At 46.7% G+C, this 19,785-nt stretch overlaps 6 protein-coding genes across 6 annotated transcripts; 5 read left to right on the top strand and 1 right to left on the bottom strand.

Annotated features, from left to right (window-relative positions):
* Positions 1-2,003: 2,003 nt before the first annotated feature.
* Aspvir_001800 (uncharacterized protein) lies at positions 2,004-2,444 on the top strand (the record flags this gene model as incomplete). The annotated part of the gene is made up of 1 exon (XM_043273408.1): positions 2,004-2,444. The coding sequence occupies one exon, from the start codon at positions 2,004-2,006 to the stop codon at positions 2,442-2,444; it is 441 nt and encodes a 146-aa protein (XP_043129343.1).
* A 7,584-nt stretch (positions 2,445-10,028) lies between these two features.
* Positions 10,029-10,967, top strand: Aspvir_001799 (uncharacterized protein; the record flags this gene model as incomplete). The annotated part of the gene is made up of 1 exon (XM_043273407.1): positions 10,029-10,967. The coding sequence occupies one exon, from the start codon at positions 10,029-10,031 to the stop codon at positions 10,965-10,967; it is 939 nt and encodes a 312-aa protein (XP_043129342.1).
* A 298-nt stretch (positions 10,968-11,265) lies between these two features.
* Aspvir_001798 (uncharacterized protein) lies at positions 11,266-12,561 on the top strand (the record flags this gene model as incomplete). Its single annotated transcript, XM_043273406.1, has 1 exon — positions 11,266-12,561. The coding sequence occupies one exon, from the start codon at positions 11,266-11,268 to the stop codon at positions 12,559-12,561; it is 1,296 nt and encodes a 431-aa protein (XP_043129341.1).
* An 88-nt stretch (positions 12,562-12,649) lies between these two features.
* On the bottom strand, positions 12,650-13,436 carry Aspvir_001797 (uncharacterized protein; the record flags this gene model as incomplete). Its single annotated transcript, XM_043273405.1, has 2 exons — positions 12,650-13,350; positions 13,400-13,436. 2 exons carry the CDS (start codon positions 13,434-13,436, stop codon positions 12,650-12,652), a joined length of 738 nt encoding a protein of 245 aa, XP_043129340.1.
* Positions 13,437-16,185: 2,749 nt separating this feature from the next.
* On the top strand, positions 16,186-17,302 carry Aspvir_001796 (arabinan endo-1,5-alpha-L-arabinosidase; the record flags this gene model as incomplete). Its single annotated transcript, XM_043273404.1, has 4 exons — positions 16,186-16,449; positions 16,499-16,978; positions 17,028-17,113; positions 17,167-17,302. The coding sequence occupies 4 exons, from the start codon at positions 16,186-16,188 to the stop codon at positions 17,300-17,302; spliced, it is 966 nt and encodes a 321-aa protein (XP_043129339.1).
* Positions 17,303-18,261: 959 nt separating this feature from the next.
* Aspvir_001795 (uncharacterized protein) lies at positions 18,262-19,704 on the top strand (the record flags this gene model as incomplete). The annotated part of the gene is made up of 1 exon (XM_043273403.1): positions 18,262-19,704. The coding sequence occupies one exon, from the start codon at positions 18,262-18,264 to the stop codon at positions 19,702-19,704; it is 1,443 nt and encodes a 480-aa protein (XP_043129338.1).
* Positions 19,705-19,785: the final 81 nt, after the last annotated feature.

Genomic DNA, 19,785 nt, shown 5'->3' with positions numbered 1-19,785 from the left:
AGAAATTAGGTAAATTTTAGGGTTGAAAGACATTAATTTAGGTGAGAAATTTCAAAAATTTGTTCTGTGTCGAAGTTGTTGTTTTTTGCGGATACAACCCAAGGAACCAAGGCTTGGGGGCTTGCGCATTTTGATCTGTATCTGTTTCGCCGCGAAATACCTCCAATGCAATATTCAGTTCCCGCAGGGTCTCTCGTGATCTTCGGAGAGGGGCGTATAAGGCGCAGGGATTCATGAAATCATGCTCGTTTGCGGGAGTAGCATGGCCCAGATAACCCACGTGACGTCTCCAGGTGAAGGATTCCAGCCTTGAACACATGGAGAGGAGAGTTGGCACGCTTTCGAGGGGTTGGTAGGAGTGGTCATGGTACTCGTCGATGCCTTGGAAATTGATGTGGGTTAAGGGCAAGTCTTTCTTCTCTGGTAAAAAAACTGGCCATTCTGTTTGGATCAAGTGCAGAACATGCAAGCTCCGCAGCGAGGGGATCATCAGATAGGGTATTACGCGAGCCATCGGGATGGCTTCCTCTGCTCCCCAATCTTGCCGAACTGGACCATCTCGAAGATAGAGATGTGTCAAGCGTGGGAGGATCCCAAGTTTGGGATTGCTTGCCCACTGGATCACCCGGTCGAGGTAAACTGTAAGCATCATATTTCGCTCATAGATGCACCTCTCTTCTGGCAACCAAATAGTGAGCCGCTCAAGGTTTTGAACTCAAAGCAAGAGAAGGCCAAGCCAGGCATTCTCCGTGAGCCGTTTGGGATTTTGAGTGGGACAGCTTCTCAGGTCGTCTCTCCATTCCCGGTATTTTCGCCAGTATATAGGTTTAGAATCACCATAAGGAAAGAGCGATGCTCTGAACATCTCTTCCGGAAGCTCATTCAGCAGAGGTAGTCCTCCTCGCCACTTTTCCCACTTCTCCCCATTATATTCATCAGGATATAGATCCAGCGGGTGGATCAATATCGCAAGAGAAGGGTTTTCAATGATTGCCTGGGTGAAACGCCTCACAGGAAGATCATTTAATGAAGGGTCTCTAAATCCACAATCATCGCAATGACTTAGGGGAAGGCGGATATGACAGTAGAGCTGTGGGATAAACAAGGCGTAGAATGATTTGGACACGAGAACCACTTGGAATAGATCACGTTGGGTAAAGAAGTGTCCAATATGAAGGATAATCTCGACTGGAACTTCGTCCATTGTGGTCAAGCGTCAAGCCAGCTATGCAGGAGAATTGAGAGCTCAGATTCAAGGAGATAAGTGTGATGAGACAACCCAAGCCTAAATGCATAATTTTCTGCTTGTTACTTTTCTGTGTCGGAGAGACTAACGGAGGTTAGTTAATAGTAATATCATTTAATGAGTGAGGTTACATTGTCTTTTGCCCCTGAACGCCTCGTATCCTGTGAATATAAGGGTTTGGATTTCGGATCTGGCCGGTGGCGTTAGTTAAAAGATAGGACATGGACATGACTCGCCTTAGCCCAAAAGCTTGGCTGTTCAGGGTCTAGGCGACCTTTACGTTACCCTAACCGACCCCTACTAACATCTGACAGAGGAACAACAGGAAACACAGCCACCCAGTTACAGCTTGAATACTGGCCCCAGCAGATTGTACAAGATAAGATCTTTTTCAGCCCTCCTTGAATCGCCTGCAGATGTATCAGTTACTTTGGACTTCGACCCCCAGTGATGGTGTCGGCGTTTACCATGGCAGTGTGTCATTTCCTGGGCATTCAGGTGCTGTTGTGGTCACTATCAGTTGCGGGGGTAGCACGATAGCCACTGTCAGCGGTCAATTGATCAGTGCAGGGTGCGCTGCAAGTTCTGGAATCAAGAACTGGAATGCCTGGGTCGGCAGCGCCATGTCCACCAGCACTATCTTGGTAACCCTGTCATTCTTACTTTCCGAGGCTTCATGCGTCGAGGGCTGGGGATATAGCAATTTCTTAGGAATTTATAAAAAGGCCCGCGGATGGGGTTACTGCCTAATAACCACATGTCTCTGTATGAAACTTGGCCTACCACTGACGGCGCCTTGATGCAGACTGTGATAGAGATTGGGAATGAACAGAAGAACTTGGACAAGAAGAAGCTTGTCAATGAGATCCTCATGGCCGTCTTCCTGGTTGTTCTGTTCCTTAGGGAAGTCAATGTCATTGCTGATGCCTTTGCAGACCTGGCGTGTATCTTGACCGTAGTTAGTGATGTTGCAACGGCGGGCTACACCATCTATGCCATGGCGGACGATCCAAAGGAAGCTATCCCCATCCTCTTTAAGACGCTCCTTTTTGCGGGACAGCAGACTCCGGACGAATTTGGGACCATGGCTGCGGCGAGACACAAGATCACAGATGAGACCATTAGTTCCTTGGGTCCAGTTTTCGAACAAGAAAGTACCGTGATTAAGAATATGATCCAGGATTGTGTTAAGGGTTGATGTGACTTTCATCCGTGGCCTAGGTTTCATGGTCTCAGTGAACTAGCCTTGAAAAGATTATTTCTTATACCAATATACTATATAAAGTATCCCTTTACGACTGGGATTAAGCTAATAAATATTTCTCTATATGCTTTGCAGCAGTTAAAATGCAGCTTGGCCTTAATCAAGACTCTATCCAAGTTAAAATAGATTTACTAGTGTATAATCTTGATATAGGACAGGAACATGAATGACTTGAATAAGGATTGTCCAGGGATATAAGACAATAATGTATATAATCTAAATAATATACTTTATTATTTAGAAGGCTCGGCTCCAGGTAATATATATAATGTGTAGGATATGGTATATCCCATAGTTGATCTTTTTATAATATTAGAGTATAAGGTATATGGCACTCACCACTATGTCATAATGACTGGCACATTATAGCTATCTATGACTATGTCTGCTCACTGATCTTATCCTCTCATCATCTCTGTATATTTATCATAAGAGCTTGTGAAATTCCTTCAGTCACCAGGAAAAGAGCAGCTTACAAAGAATGACTAAAATATCCAACCAGGAAGTCGCGAAAAGGGTCATGGAGTGTTAATCAAGATCCCCCTAATCTTGTACACAGTTAGATAGATTGGAGTGGGACTTAGAAAGCGGCACAGGCATAGAGAATTGGACACCTGATTGTTCTGATTCTTCAAATGGTGATAATAGCAATGGGTTGGCTAGTATGTACCATTCATCCTATAAACTACTAAGTACACATGAACATGACAGTTGATTTGCTGGCTGAAGAAAATACCAAATCCACCAAGAACTGTACGCAAGAGTCCTAGATTAACACTCATACTTCATAAGAAACACGCAAGCCTTCTGGTAGCGACCCCAAGATGATAGAAAAGAGGTGGAGAGCCCTCATATGCCTCTCTATCGGAGAGTTCCTGAAGCTAGACATTATCCATAAAATAATTGAGAACCTAAGCCATGACGACCTGGTCAGCGTCATGGATCAAGCTCTGAATATTGAAGACCTTAATTTCACTATATGGAGATGGGTCCAGTATGAGGTCCTCTGCACGCCCTAGAAACAGCGCATCAACTATCTTAATGACTACCTGTAAGAGGGTGCTGAGACCCTTGAGATTAAGATAGATATAAAACTCACGCTGTATAATACACTCTATTACTTCTGTGTAAGAAACCTGGAAAAGAAGAGAGGAATGCTCCTTGACCAACTGCATTAGATATCAATACTGAAGGCATTTAATGCGCTTGCTTGGCAGATCTGGGGTCTCTCCGCAGAGGAGAGGAACAAGCTGGGAGATGATATGATTTAATACCATGAGCAGCAATGTGAAGTAGATCTAAAGTACTAGCTTCCTTAGGGGTGGTGATTGCTTGTGGTTATGGTGAGATTATCTGGCTTCTGATGTGCCATTGTCTTATGCTTTGGATGTTGTTTGAACTAGCGTTGGCTGTTACTTGTGATTATATATGAGATATCTGGCTTGATTTTGGTGTTGTGTAGCAGGCGTTGAATGGCTTTATTATTCAGGGATCAATAGTCCTGAAGAATATGACAATAAAACTACTAATGCTTCTAGCGATGGTCAAACTCTTAGATAGCCAGGTAGAAGACCGAGAAATTGATAACCTGGCATTGAACCTGCTCCACCCTGGTGTGCACATTATCGATGACTGATGACATTCTTCAGCCTTTGATCGTCTATCGACTCATGTGAAAAGAGTTTTTAGGATAGCACAGCTGTGACACATGTGGCTCTGCAGCATTCATGATGGTGAGATGTAGTGATAAACTGATAAAGCTCTTTGTTTTAGGGGACTGAAATCCAGCTCTCTAGTAGATAGACAGTAGTAGGAGTTCATATAGGATGGGGGATGAGACTCTTAATCCTTATTTATAATTTTGTACTAATAATTCAACATTTTGTCCTTTAGGTGTTGATATTATGAAGTAGGGGATTGATGGCTGTGCTGACCTGACTGAGAGAGCGTCTGGTCAATACCATAGAAATGTTCATCCCACAGTCATGCATATAGAGCGTCCCAGTAAGACAGTTTATAAAGGATAGACATTCAAAGACAGATTTATGATTCTACATTTCTATTGTCAGTGTCTCTGAGGGTTGATTCATCATCCCTGGATATTCGCGCAATACCGTATATTAAGCCCATCTTTTTCCTGATTTAGTAGGCTGTGGCACAGCCGAGCCTGAAGTGGCAGTCTTAAGAAGCCAATGGCAGGTGATGCACAGGCAGGGATCCTATAAGGCTGTCGCAAGGCTGCATCTCTGTTTAAATTTTTCTTTCCCTCACACTCCCAGGAACGCTTAGTCTTTCACCAGATCTTGGGCTTCATGGATATCTTTATATGGAATGATTTAGAAGGAAATAATTGCTGGCGTTTCTCCCGTGCTCAAAGGCATGTCATGAGAGATGAATCCCTGTGATAAGTTGACTATGTCGCACTTTCAAGGGACAAAAAGAGACCATTATATACTGTTTAGTGGCTTAGAGGAGTCATGGCTAGTACAACCCCCAAGTCATATTCTTTAACCCAGTAAAGATGCTGAGCTGGTCCGAGATTGAAAATGGGGATTGCAGCCCTGAATAGACGGGCAAGGCCCCTAAACTAAGGAAATTCAAAGAGAGAAACTGGCATAATGAGATGATAAGGCTCAAAACTCTTTCCCGCGAAGACTACACAGTAGGATGGATATCAGCATTGCCGCTGGAGCTAGCAGCCGCCCAGGCAATGCTTGACGAGACTCATGGCGATGCTGGCAAATTGGAGACGGACAATAACACATATACATTTGGCACCATGGCAGGTCACAATTGTGTCATTGCATGTCTGCCAGCTAGAGTATATAGACATACGTCTGCAACTACAGTGGCCAGTCAGATGTGACCAAGCTTCCCTTCCATCAGGTTCTGGCTCTTAGTCGGAATCGGAGGAGGCGCGCCAACCAACAAAGCTGACATTTGAATTAGGGATATCATTATCAGTATGCTGACAGCACAGAGCCCTGGAGTGATCCAGTATGACTACAGAAAGTCAATTGGGAATGGCGTATTTGAATAAATAGAGGTCTTAAACAAACCACCTACACTCCTTCTGATAGCTATCTCCAAGCTTCAAGCGCAACATCAGACTGAGGGGTGCTCATGCATGTTATCATTAGTTAATGAAATGATAAGCAAGTATCCGCAGATGAGACCACAGTATGGGCCTTAAGGTTCTAGAAGCAATGTGTTGACCAGGAGGGGCACAGTTGCCAAAACTGTAACCAGAGTTTTGCAGTGATGAGACCGGCGAGACAATCATATATGCTGGTTGTTTATTACAGTATGATTGCTTCAGCAAATCAAGTTATGAGGCATGCAGCTGTCAGGGATCAGCTTATGAGAGACCTAGGAATTCTTTACTTTGAGATGGAAGCAGCTAGACTCCTTGATAACTTTCCATGTTTAACCATCAGGGGCATCTGTGATTATGCAGATTCACATAAAAATAAAGAGTGGCAGGAATTTGCTGTGGTGACAGCAGCTGCCTATGCTAAAGAATTACTAGGTGTTATTTCATTAACATCTCTGTGTGGGTTACAGACTCAGCAACTATTGACATCTGCTCTTGAGCATTGGAGACTGTGTCTGAAGGCGTTAGACTTTAACTGCTGAGAACAACGGTGTTTCGCAATCAAAGAGCCTTTTCAGAAACGTGCACATGGTTGCTCAGCTGGCCTGAATACCAAAAATGGATGGATAGCAGATTGCTCCATGGGCACAATGGATTTTTGTGGATTAAGGGCAACCCCGGAATGGGAAAATTAACCTTGATGAAGTTTGCATTTGAAAACATGAAGCAAAAGATGTTGGGTATAGGCGCCATTATCATCCCCTTTTTCTTCAATGCGCGAGGAGATGAATTGGAGAAGTCTACCACTAGAATATATAGGTCTCTTCTCTTTCAGTTGTTTAATGGGTTACCCCGACTTCAAAAGATATTAGACTCGGAGGTATCACTGTTAATATTAAAATCAGGAAGCTAGAGCCTAGAGCTTCTGTAATATATCTTCCATCTTATTATTTAGAACTTGGCAGGGCAACCTCTTATATGTTTTATTGATGCTCTGGACAAGTATAAAGAAAGTGAGGTTTAAGACATGGTTAACTACTTTAGTGACCTTGGCGAGCTCACAGCTTCTAGGCTGGTAATACTTCATATCTATCTCTCCAGTCGCCACTACCCGCATGTTACCTTCGACAAGGGACTTGAGATGATCATGGAAGGGCAGGATGGATATGGACAAGATATCACACACTATCTGGATTGCAAACTAGCGAGCATTAAATACAGAGAGATTGCAGAAGTCAAGGTGGAGATCATTGAAAAGGCATCGGGAATCTTTTTATGGGTTGAGCTAGTTATTAATATATTGAAAAGGGCATATGATTAGGGTCGGATGAGCGCCCTGCGGAACAGACTGTGAGAAATCCCACCAAGGCTCAAGGAACTGTTCAAAGATATCCTGACGCGTGATAAGCAGAATATAGAAGACCTTCTTCTTTGCCTATAATGGACGCTTTACGCGAACAGGCTACTTAGTCCGCAGGAGCTCTTTTATGCGGTTTAGTTGCACAAAGAGGACAAGCTAGACCTGATGGAACCACTGGCGGATGATGATTCTATCTCTTGTTTTATCCTCAGCTCCTCCAAAGGCTTGGTAGAAGTGACTGAGGAGAGTAAAACCACCATCTAAAAGACTGTTTAAAAGATCACTTAGTTTATCCATGAATCAGTCCGTGATTGCTTGCTCAAAGAAGGCGGCTTGGATAAGCTCTGGCGGGATACCTATGCTAGGAGAATGGTGCCAGGTTATGAATTCCTTAAAGTCTCCTACTGGAATTACCTAACAAAAGCATACGTCTTCAAGGATAGTAGATTGCCTAATGATATTCTTCTGTAAAAACTAGCCCTTAAGAAGAAGACGCCAAAGAGCCTTCCCTTTCTGTTTTATGCTGTTAATAACATTCTGCAATATGCAGAGGCTGCAGAGCAGGCTGGTGTCCCTCAGACTAATTTTCTTTCCCATTTTGATACTTACAAGTGGACATACATGTATAACCTATTTGAAATGGACATAACCTTGAGGTATGCCAGACTGATGAGACTCACATACCTCCTGGCTGAGAAGAATCTCAGTCATTTACTAAAGGCTACACTTGAGGCTTCATCCCTGAATGGCATTTTTAATAATTGGGAGTGCTGCTACTGTGCAAGTTGTCAGCATTTGGCTCACCAAACTTATGGAAATCTATATCGCTGGGCCTCTCCATTTCTCGCTGCCGTGGCCAAGGGTAATGAACAGGTGATCAGAGTGCTCTTCACAATAAGGTGTACATCATATGCCCTCCAAAAGGATGATCTGGCTGCTCTAATCTCATGCCTGTCCAAATTAATAACACTAAAATATCGCACGATCTTCAAGCATGCAATGACGACTCTAGACATTCTGCTTCTGAGGCTTGTTCTTTCAACTGGCCGAGTTGATTTGACTACAGCCAGAGTTGGAATCAGCAATCCTGTAATGTTTGCCGTTGAAATCGGCAATCATTCCCTACTTATGACACTCTTGGACTTTGGTGCTGATCCCAATGGACAAATGAATGGACCTGCTAGAAATAGTCCTCTCAGTGCTGCCATTAAATTAAAGAGAGCAGACATTGTATAGCTGCTCCTAGAGCATGGAGCAGACCTAAATAAAGTACTGAGTAGTGACCCCGCCATTGATAGACCTCTAGGTTTTGCTGTCAGATTGAAGGATGCGGATGTGGTATGGCTGCTCCTGGAGTACAGAGCAGACCCTAATGTAGTTCACCTAGACTATTTTCTTCTCCTCTCTGGAAGGTGCTCCTGACAAACTCATGTGGCATTCATTGCCCGATAGCTACTCTCAGCTGGGGGTAATGCTAATGATCTGTAGAACTGCTATTAGCATGGCTGGCTGTTTACCTGGATACAGTTTGAGATACTTAATGTGGGCGTCCGCGATCTTAAAGTAAGGGATTTGCAGGCGGGAACATGCCTAGAGTGCATGGGCCAGCAGTTCTTTCAAGGTTTTTAGTTGAGCTACATGGGTAAAGGGAAGGGGATGAGGAGGAGCCAGAGGTCTTAACCTAGGAGGTTGATGTTGAAGGTATATAAAGGGGAATATTATATGATAGTATATGTAGGTGTTTTCAGATGTTGCTGGTGCTAAGAGCTATGGTATAAAGATGCACCATGTGGTATACAATTCTAGATCCAGGTTCACAGGAATGTGGTTCACTTTCTAGATTTCTTAATACTTCTTGATTATAGCACTGACACATAGTACAGTACAACTTAGATCTCTCAGTAAGTGCTGCTCTAACCAACATTACTCTTACTATTCTTAATATCTATTAGGGTATGGGTGTCCATGAGGAGCGCGTCCTGGTGGTGTCATTAGTAGTATTTGTATATAGGGTGCCTAACGCAGTATAAGCACAATGCTATGCCTTATCCTCTAATAATATTCTCACCCTGTCCATCAGCTAGATGCTATTTTGGGCGGTGGGACCATAATTATTCTGTATAAATATAACATAGCATTGCACTGTCTCACTATTGCTGGTCCTAAGAAATACTTAACTAAATCCTTGTAATTATGAGGCTACTGCTGCATCAGAATAACAGCTGTCTACCCTACTTAATCTAGGGTCGGCACACCCACTCTGTACACTGTATATTGTCTTGCATTCCTACAATCACAGCTAAAATGATGAACTGGCTTAAAAACCTATTATCTAGCAAAAGCACTGAAGCAAGAAAGAAATGTAAGAAGTAAGAGTGTGTGGCTTAAGAATGCAGTAAATAGATCAGAGAGTGAGAGAGAGAACTAAGGTGCTGAAGGGGAATAGGCACATGGAAAATGCCCTTTTTCTTAGCTGCTCTAGGTTGGGTATTTCAGAATGGAGACACTGCAGCATTTTTGGGGTGGAATGGTCGGTACTTTCCTGCTTGATCATGGCTCATCTGGAACATGGTATTTCCTGAAGGCTATGTTCATTGTTGCCTGGGGTATGCCTCAGCCTAGGCCGTGGAAGGGCCTAAAAACTGCATATCTGGAAATGCGCTGGATGACAGCCGCCGTCTTGCAATCCAATTCTATCAATGATGAAAGCCCTATAAAGGTCACCGGCATTCTTTGCACTGAGAATCCATAACCTGCACGAACTGGACCATGACGCTTGGTCATTCGCGTCTATCGCGAATAGGGGACCATGGGGCGGCATTTGCAAACCCGCGACTCCAACAACAGAAGGGAGCTCGACCAACGTAATAGAAACTTCTTCAGCGCATCGCAAGGACTGATGGGAGGTGTATGTAGACGCGAAACTCCTGGGGAAGGAATGAAATGGAACTCTAGCATACAGCTCACGTGACGGCAAAACTGTATTGTATTTAGGATCCGTGCGGACCGTGCCAACCCCTTGATTCATGGTTAATTCAATCGAACTGCCTTTCTTTCTGTTGCCATGTCCTCTCCCTTCCTTGATATCCAAGGCAATCCGATTCCGCAGGAGCGAGTTATTGGGAATGGTGCCTCTGCAGTAGTTCTGCTTCAGAATGGTGTGGCTGTCAGAACTCCTTTGAGATATCTATGGAGCTCAGACTCCGACGTTGAAGTGAACATTGAAAGCCTCAGACGCGAACAAGATGTCTATCGTCGCTTGCAGAGCCCTGGAGATAAACGTTCTGAAGGTGTTGTCCGTTGTATCGGATTTTTAAATGAAGCCACGCAACTTGCTTATATGGTCAATGGAGATCTTCGGACGTATCTTGCAAAATGTCGCCCTTCCCCTCAGCTGCAACTCACATGGTTCAATGAGATGGCTCGCACGCTGAGTTATATTCATGACAGGCGCGTGCTTGTTGCAGATATTGCCAGCCGAAATTTTCTTCTTAATTCCGATCTGTCCCTCAAAATCTGCGATTTCTCAGAAGCGTCTCTCCTTCCGTTAGATTCTGACATGCAGGCCGTGGATGACAATGGATACACGACCAAAATTGATATTGGCCTCCTTGGAGCAGTCATGTACGAAGTTGTAACTGGCAATAAGTGTGAAGTCGATCTTTTCAAAGATAACTCTCCCACCGACGGCCGAGCTCATTGGCCAGAGAGGAAGTTCCTACCAAGTACACAGGGTATCTGGCTTGGTTGGGTCATTGAAGGCTGCTGGAACGGCGAATTTTCCAGCGCTCACAGTCTCCTGCAAGCATTAAATTCTATCAACCCACGTGTTTCATCCGCAATGGCTGGATCGCCCACTACGCACATCCTGGCCTCTATGAAGGACTCTATGAGAGATCGGCCTATCACGACTATTATTGGTGCCTTGAGCTTGGCAGTGTTTACTCTGATCGTCGGAAGAAAAACATCCTTGATGTCGCGGGGCCTCCGTCTTTCTTCATGATTTATCGCTGTTATCTCTGCTCTTGATTTAAGCAACATTCCAAGTTTCTTAAATCTCGCAATCCCCTCGAGTTCGAATATATAGATCACTCAGTTTACTCTTTACTAAGCCATAGCATGGGAAGTCTCAGCCGTACGTGACCGGTAAACGTTCTTCACATTTTTCCCATTAAGCAGATATGTACAGTGGCGAGGATTGTTTCTCATATCAAAAAGAGCCTTTCGCAACCCCGGCACCGACATTGATACCCAAGCAAATTCGGAAGAAGGAGGAGGATCGTCGCGGGATTTAGTCCCCAATGGCACTACGACTATACGGATGCGGCGAGAACAGCGATGGTTACCTTGGTGAACCTCGATCCTGCCTGCGTCGCTCTGTCGGCGAAAAGCATTGCTGCGAACACAATAATCAAGGAAAAGATTGTTTATACTGTCCGCTATGGCCGCTCAAACTTAGATCTTTAACAAAGCCCAGCCAGAATATTCGCATCATCAGCTGCGATGATGGGCCCACGTTTGTGCAAGCTGACGATCATTTGAAACATCTTAGCCATCATCCTCTTGACGATGATGAACTCGCCGTTGTCACGGATGCAATACACCCAAGCCGGATCGAACAAGCTATTGTGCTGTCAGGAAGCCATAGGGCAGCCTTTCTCTGCAATAACGGGAAGCTGTATATCCTCCTCACACAGGATGGGAATGATCGACCTTCCACGCGAGTGAATTCCATTCCGGGAAGGCAAATCTCTCATATTGCGGTACGGAGTGCGCGCATGCATAACCCGGCTCTTATCTCAGGGGCAGTTGCCCTCGTTCTCGAAAGTGACTCCCGCACCGTTGTTTCCTTCGACTCATGGCTGCCGATGATTGCCTGGCTGACGGACAATGAGACCAAGCAAGACCCCACATACTCGGTGACGTTTGCAACTCCTATAGTCAAGCTTACCAGTAAATTCGCTGCGCTCGACGAGGCTGGTACTGTGCATGTCTGGGGTGAAAATGGAACCGTTCAACCTCCCGATCCACCGGACGAGGATGAAGCGTTTGAAGAGGCATGGAATCGTTATGTTCTTTTTGGTGATCCAATCCAACGATGGCCATCTCGACTACCTGAAGCACTGGATTACACGCCTCGGAGCTTACCACTACCGCCTATCGAAAAGCTGGCAACAGGGGGATGTTACAATGTTGGTATCTCTCGTGCGGGACAGCTGTTCATCTGGAGCTACAGATCGGAGAAATGGCCCGAAATCGCAGATGTTAATCCGATGAGCGCTGCCGAGTTCAAGGAAGCTGTCATTACGACTGATACTGGCAACCGCCTCCAGATCGTCGATGCAGCTGCAGGACGGGCGCATGTTGTCGCTTTGGCCGCAGATGGGTCGCTATGGTCTGCAGGTGATGGACTCAATGGGCAATTGGGCATAGGGATCAGGCAGTTTGGACTATGCACGGGAGATGGGGATACTGATATCGCGGCTAACGACACTGGGGAGGAGTTTGCCGTGCATTGGCAAAAGATGGATGCTGCAGGAATATGGGCGATGGACAGAGATGCGAGGCCGTTTTTTGCGAGGGAGATCATACATTGATTGTAGTCAGGAGCAATATAGGCTAGGGTTTGATGTGGTTCTCGTCCTCGATTATGAACGGAAGTACCGGCTTGTGTTCTCCTGGCAATTACCAAGGATAAACACCCGTGTTATGCAACAACTGACCAACTTCATTATCCCGCTTCCCCTCAAGCACATCAATCAACGGCTGCACCGCCTGAGCAGGCGGCTTAGCCCCATTCTCCGCCGTGTTTCTCTCGCTGAGATTCGACTGGGTGAAGCCGGGGTCATACGCAAAGACCTTGATAGCAGGGCCGTACTCCACCCACTGACACGCAGTTACCATATTCAGCGCCGCCTTACTCACACGATACTGCAGGCCTGGCACCTTGTACAACACCGAAGACGGATCCAAACGACGGGCAATCGAGCCTGCGCCGCTGGAGATGTTTATGATCCGCGGGCATCCCGTGGACTTCTTCAGCAGTGGAGCAAAGCACTCCGTCACGACGGCCGGACCGGTGGCGTTGGTATTGAATTCTTCTTGCAACTTCCGGCGCAGGGTTGGAGCCGTAGCTACTATGGCGGCGTTGTTGACGAGGATGTCGAGTTTCCCGTGGGAGTTTTCGACTGTCTCTGCGGCGCGGTGGATAGTCTCATCGTCGGTGACGTCGAGATGGAGCAGCTCCGGGGTGCTTGGTAGATTGCGGGATTGTAGCCGGTCCAGAGCATCATTGCCTTTTTGCATGGAACGGACTCCCATGAGGACGTGGTAGGACTCTCTGGCCGTTAGCTGGGCGGCAAGTTCGAAACCGATCCCGCTGTTTGCTGTTGGTGTTAGCTCGATTCACCTTCACATGGGAGTTGATAAACGTACCCCCAGTAATAAGTACTATAGTTTTGGTTGCTGCCATCGTAGCTGTCGTGGTTGGGAAGGTGCATTTCGCCTGGACTTGCTGGCTTTATAGACATCCTTTTGATGGAGATAGACTAAGTGCGTTAAGTCCGACGTGTTTATCATGCTTAGAAATACTTCTTTGTGATAGTCAGGCTGTTTGATGCCGTCTCATCTACTCTCTACGCAGAGACGTCTGTGATTGGTCCGCTCGTATAACTTTTAGGCTTGCTGGTGCTAAGACAGAATAACAAGTATTATAGCCCAGAAGTACTTGGAGACTCCGTTTTGTTTACTGGAACTAACACTGGCGAAGAACTAGCGCTGTCAAGAACCCTGTATACTCGCTTAGGAGCTTTTCATACATGAATCTCTCAGGGAATATGGGTTATCGTGGCTTGTGGGATAGCAGGAAGAACTGAGAGTTGTGCGGCACTCGGTGATTCTATGTATGTATCGTGAGAGACGATATTGTTGACGGAAATCCCCACCAAGGATCAAGATATCCTCTCTTGTACGAAGAGATTTCTACGAAACATTCCAACCTGAGTGCCGCGTTCATGTCGCTCGACCATTATTACATCAATCTCATAGCACAAAGTCGGCGGAGCTATCCTCGGCAGACTGCAACACCTAGGACAACTACAGAGCGATATATGGCACGACGGAGCTTTCTGCCAAAGCTGGATTACTTTTTTCCGCGCCGTACTTCCCCTGGCATACGACATTTGTGTCGGATTGGTGCAATTCGACAGCTTACGCGTCAGGGGCCGGTTCAGTGGAGGGGTACTCGACTGGAATGAAACCGATAGGGACCGAGTTCAGGTACGATGCAGGCCAGCGGAGAGGATATATGCTTATTGTATGAAGAATATGGAATGTGGAATTCTGAGAAAAAATATGTGGTGGACTCTGATGTCCGTACCTGTGCTAATATATCAATTCCTGAAAGATGATTAACATTCTGAGGGCATGACTCACTGGACAGATAACCGGCATTTTCTTATCAGACGGCTCTAGCTACATATGACCTTCATATCCGAACGGACTGTCAGCAGATTCCTATGTGATGGAGAACCAAGATAAACGATCATTCAGCCTTCCCCGCATTTCCTCCTGCAACGTGAGTTGGCATGTGCTCATACCAACACGGAATTATGCGATCCGCTAGTAGACAATGATATCACTACAAGTAAGCCATTAAGGAAGATCACAAGGCTTATATCCCAAGGCTAAAGGCAAATATGATGACTGTTACCCCGCATTTCTGTCTTTGGGCGCTCTTACCGCAGAAAGTACATAAAACGATTATCGAGGTCATTCAGATGTTACGCTGCATTCTGAAGAAATAAATGCCAGTCGTAGCGGCTGAGGGTACAATATGATCCACGGATCTTCGCTGTCAAACCAAGTCGGGGATTCTGGCCGGGTTGCCCCAGAAAGACTCGATCGCTACGATCGATGGACCAGGATAAAATCCTTGTATCTGTCGATCAATCTGAGTCAGAATGACGGAAGACAAGGACAATAGCGTGCAGTCGACAACACACCGTCCTACCGTAATATCTTGGCTGGCTGCACTGTTGGAGAAGACTTGATAAATGAGTCAGGCGTGACACGGTGCCAGATATCTGCTGACACATGGCTATAACAGGTATTGCTATACATCATATCCAGCTCATAGTTCGATAGTACCGGAGTTGTAGCTAAATTGTACGTCTATTTCCTAACAACGATGGCGTGGCACGTCTCAAAGAAGATTTACTGCATTGTCCTAACAGAGTAATCTGATCGCATGGACCATGGTAAGACGCTGGCGGGATAAACCTACAAGCTGCTAAGAACAACGGATGGCTGAAGCCAACCGTAAGACACCGAAGAGGATGCCTCGGAGTTAATGTCTATCCAATGATGTTTATCAGTTGCAGCGGAGATATGTCATCTACTCATTTTGACTCCATTTTGCGCGATCCCCATGGCCCACTTGGTCCCACTATGATGCACATCAACATGACTCGCTAGACCGTTTGATCTATCTACTGACAGTTTTCCTAATGATCCTGATGGCTTGGAAATGGTCGATCGGAAGATTTACCCACTCGGACAATGCACTCGACTGGATGCATGTAGCAAGCAAGGGATGCATTACTAGTCCCGTAGATGCTCCGATAGATAAGTGCAAAGAAGAATGGCGGTCTGAAGTCACACAAACTGACAAATACTATCAAGGAAGAAGTAGTAAATACTATCAAAGGTCAATGGTCTCTCCCCAAGTCCTTAGGTTTGGCCAGATCCCGATCGGCGGTCAGCAGGGAAGGCTCAATGAATTATTGTACTTAGTTCACTTCCAACACCACTACTTTCATTCGATTAGCTTCAGTCATGCCAGTACTTGGTGCCTTACTCCACTTCCGCGTTGGCGTTGCGACTGCAGGCTCATCATTGGGCCGAATCGCGACATTGCCCGCGATAGGATACACTTTGGGCCACTGTGCATGGCCAGCTCCAGCCTTTCCGACTCTGCGCCCGGTCATCTGCGGGACAAAGGGGTCGCCTGGATGAGGGATATCTTGGCTTGCGGGAGGTTGCCGTGGGGGCTGCGATGGCTGCATTCAGTCCAAAGGCTGACAATATGGGGTAAATTCCGAAAGATTCCTCTTGCGCCGAGTGGGCCAGGAATGACTTAAATAGAGCTGTTCGCCCCTGTGCAACCTTTTTGAAATCAGTATAATATGATATTGAGTAGAGGCACCGAACCAAGGTTCGCCATGTATCTATATACGCTCATCCTCCTCTTCCTGGCGTCCGTCAACGTCAACGCCTACGCAGACCCCGGTGCCTGCTCGGGCGACTGCTGGACCCATGATCCTGGTCTGTACCAGCGTAAATCCGACGGGAAATACTTTCGCTTCGCAACGGGCGGAGGCATCCATATCGCCTCGGCGGACAACCTCGAGGGCCCGTGGACGGACGATGGCTATGTCCTACCCAACGGCTCCTCCATCAACCTAGACGGGAATACCAACCTCTGGGTATGCTCCCTTTCCCTTTACCTATGTCTTGGCACACCTAACATTCCAGGCCCCCGACCTGCACTACCGGGATGGGACATACTACCTCTACTACGCGGTCTCATCGCTTGGCTCGCAGAACTCGGCCATTGGAGTTGCGACCTCCAAGACCATGGAAGCCGGCAGCTGGACCGACCATGGCTCCACCGGTATCGAGTCCACGTCTGCCAGCCCCTACAACACCATCGACGCCAACTGGATCGCCGTCGGCGGCACCCAGTACGTCAACTTTGGCTCCTACTGGAATAACCTGTTCCAGGTGGAGATGGCCAACGACCTGAAAGTGAAGAGCGGCGCCACGCCGCACCAGATCGCCTACAATGCCAGTGGGATCCATCGCCAGGAGGCGGCCTTCATGTTCGAGAACAACAATTACTTTTATTTGACCTTCTCCGGAGGTATTGCACTGGATTACAATGACACTTGGCCGGCTGCGGGCGAAGAGTACCACATCTCGATCTGTCGGTCGACCTCGGCGACGGGAGGATTCGTAAGCCTGCCTTTGCCTCTGTATACTGGCCACCGCTGATAACGCGTAGGTCGACAAGAACGGTGTTTCGTGCCTGAACAGCGGAGGAAGCCTTTTGCTCGCCAGCCATGATTATGTCTACGGTCCCGGCGGACAGTAGGTCACCCCTTATGGAAGAAAGTAAAGAATGAACTAATGTCTGTGCGCAGGGGCATCCTGAACGACGCAAGCAAGGGGCTTGTCTTGTACTATCACTATGCGGACACGCGCATCGGCAAGGCCGTCGAGGACTACCAGTTTGGATGGAACCAGTTGACGTGGGAGAACGACTGGCCTAGTGTCTGATCTTGAAACATTTTCTTTCATTATACATATGCTTTTTTCATATATATTTAGTGATTGTTAATATTGGTTTGATTACTCCTTATTCAAGCGTTCAGCCACTGCGCCACGGGAGTGTGGAATTCGATAATTCTGCAAGGGGTGATTGCATACTTTCGCTCTATTGATATTAGCCAATAGCCAGGAACATGAATGACCTATAATTCAGGGGAATAAATCTAGGCCCGGCTTTTGCAGTATATTTTTTAAGGATTTTAGTTTGTAGAACTGCTGAGAGAAATTGAAAGAGGCTGACCACCCTGCCCTGCATTCTCTTGCATCACCGAGAAGGGATATCAGAACACTAATCTTTCCACTATAATACCCTACATCGCATATGGTAATTTCACGTATCGGGTGCTAAATAGAAGGAAACGATCCTTCGCAGGAAATCTCACCTCAAGGACAACATCAGCACAGCTTAATCTTCATGGACTAATTTGTAGGTAAATCTATGAGCAGGATATCCGGCGGCTGGGGATGATGCACCTAACGCTTCCCATGCCATGTTGCAATGGTACAGTTCTACCGCTATTCAAAGTTTCTGTAAACTCCGGCCGTGACTGCTGGGAGTGAGTTATCCAGCAAGGCTTTTGACTGTCGGCTTTCCTGGAGCAGTGCCACCTACGGCAGAGGACAAACGGGATAACCTATTATTGTGAGAAAGAAGAACACCATCGAATGAAAGTTCACCAGAATATTTAATGCCTCACGGAGTACTAGGTTTTGAGCTCAACGAGGCAGTGCAAGGACACAATACGAGGGCTAGCGCACAGCCGCCACCAGATAAGTAGTCGAAGCTTGGAGCATTTCCTGATGGACTTAATACGAGCTATCCCGCCGCTGGACTTGCGACAACAAGCAGGTCATATAAATGTCCAACGGCCATAGTCTTTATGCAAGGGCTACTGTGAACTTCCATGATGCCTCTGCAACGACTTGAAGCACTCCCAACAGAGGTCATATTGTCAATAACTACTCATATCACCAGCCACAAAGACCGCTTCGGTTTCGCCAGATGCTGTCATCGTTTGTTTGACATTGTATACCCGTGTACATTCTGCTCGATTGAACTAGCCGAGTACTGCACGTCGGACCTCAGCTGGCTGATTCACTTCCTTTTGCACCATCAGAACGCTCGCCGCAGCGTGGAGAGCCTTATACTAGGTCGGCCGGTCTCCTGTTCCAAAAAGCATGTCCACTCAAATGATTTGCCAACAACAGACGCTAAGATTGTCGCAGAAGTCAACGAATTGGTCAATTACTTTACTGGGTGGACCAATTGGCGGAAAGAGCTCCAAAATAGGAACAACTGCGATGCCTGGCTTGCCTTCCTGCTCTACATCCTGCCTAACCTGCGGTCCATCAAATGGGTTTGGAAAGAATCCAGGACCCGATACGCAGCAAAATTAGTCGACGAAGTGATCTTGCGTCGGGACCAGTTCATGGGAAGTGGCCCGTTGGGCAAACTGGAAAAGGTACTTCTCAAGGGCACTGGCAGGAGAGAAGGTATGATTGGGCTAAAGAAAATCCTGCCATTCGTCTACCTGCCGTCGCTGCGCATGTTCTCGGCTCAGCTGGTCAAAGATTTTGATCGGGTTCTTCCTGAGATGAAGAATGGCGCGTCCAGCGTAACGCATCTCGAGCTCCGGCAGAGTATCACGCGAACGGGATTCGAGCGCTTGATACGACTCTGCACCGGTCTGAAGTCGTTCAAGTACTACTACGAGCCCGGCCCGTTCACGTTCGAAAGGACGGCTACGGTAATAGCCCATCTGCAAATGAGGAAGGATACCCTCGAGACACTGTGTCTGGATTCCGATTCCTACTCCATGCTGCAAGGGTTTGAGAGACAGCACCAGTGGGTTGGATCGCTGCGAGAGTTTCGGAAATTGAGAAATCTCCAGCTGCAAATGGTCCATTTTTTTCATCACGATCAACATCTCCCTCCAAGGAGGTTGGTAGATCTTCTTCCTTCATCGCTCGAGACTTTGTGCATATCTGGATGGTGGCGTGAGAATGAGACGATCATGTTGGCTGAAATGACGGATCTGGTGCATGCGAGAGATGAATTTCCTCATTTGTCAGAGATGACTATCCAGGGGAGATTTCTTACCAAGATATTGTCGCCTGGTGAAATAATGAATTATCAGACATGGACACGGCCCCTGCCGATAATTGACGGGAGGACCATGGAAGACAGTATCCTCGAGGTGACGGCGCCGTTGCGTTCCAGCTGCGAGCAAAACTGTGTCTCCTTTTTTATAAAGGATTACGAGGTTGAAGCTAGGGCACAAGGACATAAGGATCCACCTGTCCAGGATCTGCTCCCCTTATTCCGACAAGGAAGTTCAATCTGGATCTGATTATATTGCTAGGGCTAGATTCGCCGTACGCTACAGTCCGTGCAGGATCTGTCCGATGGATCGAAGGATCAGGAGCGGGCG

The sequence above is a fragment of the Aspergillus viridinutans genome, assembly GCF_018404265.1.
Source record: "Aspergillus viridinutans IFM 47045 DNA, scaffold_10, whole genome shotgun sequence".
NCBI lineage: Eukaryota > Fungi > Ascomycota > Eurotiomycetes > Eurotiales > Aspergillaceae > Aspergillus > Aspergillus viridinutans.
Note: the sequence above shows the minus strand (reverse complement) of the source record. Positions and strands in the feature narration are given on the sequence as shown.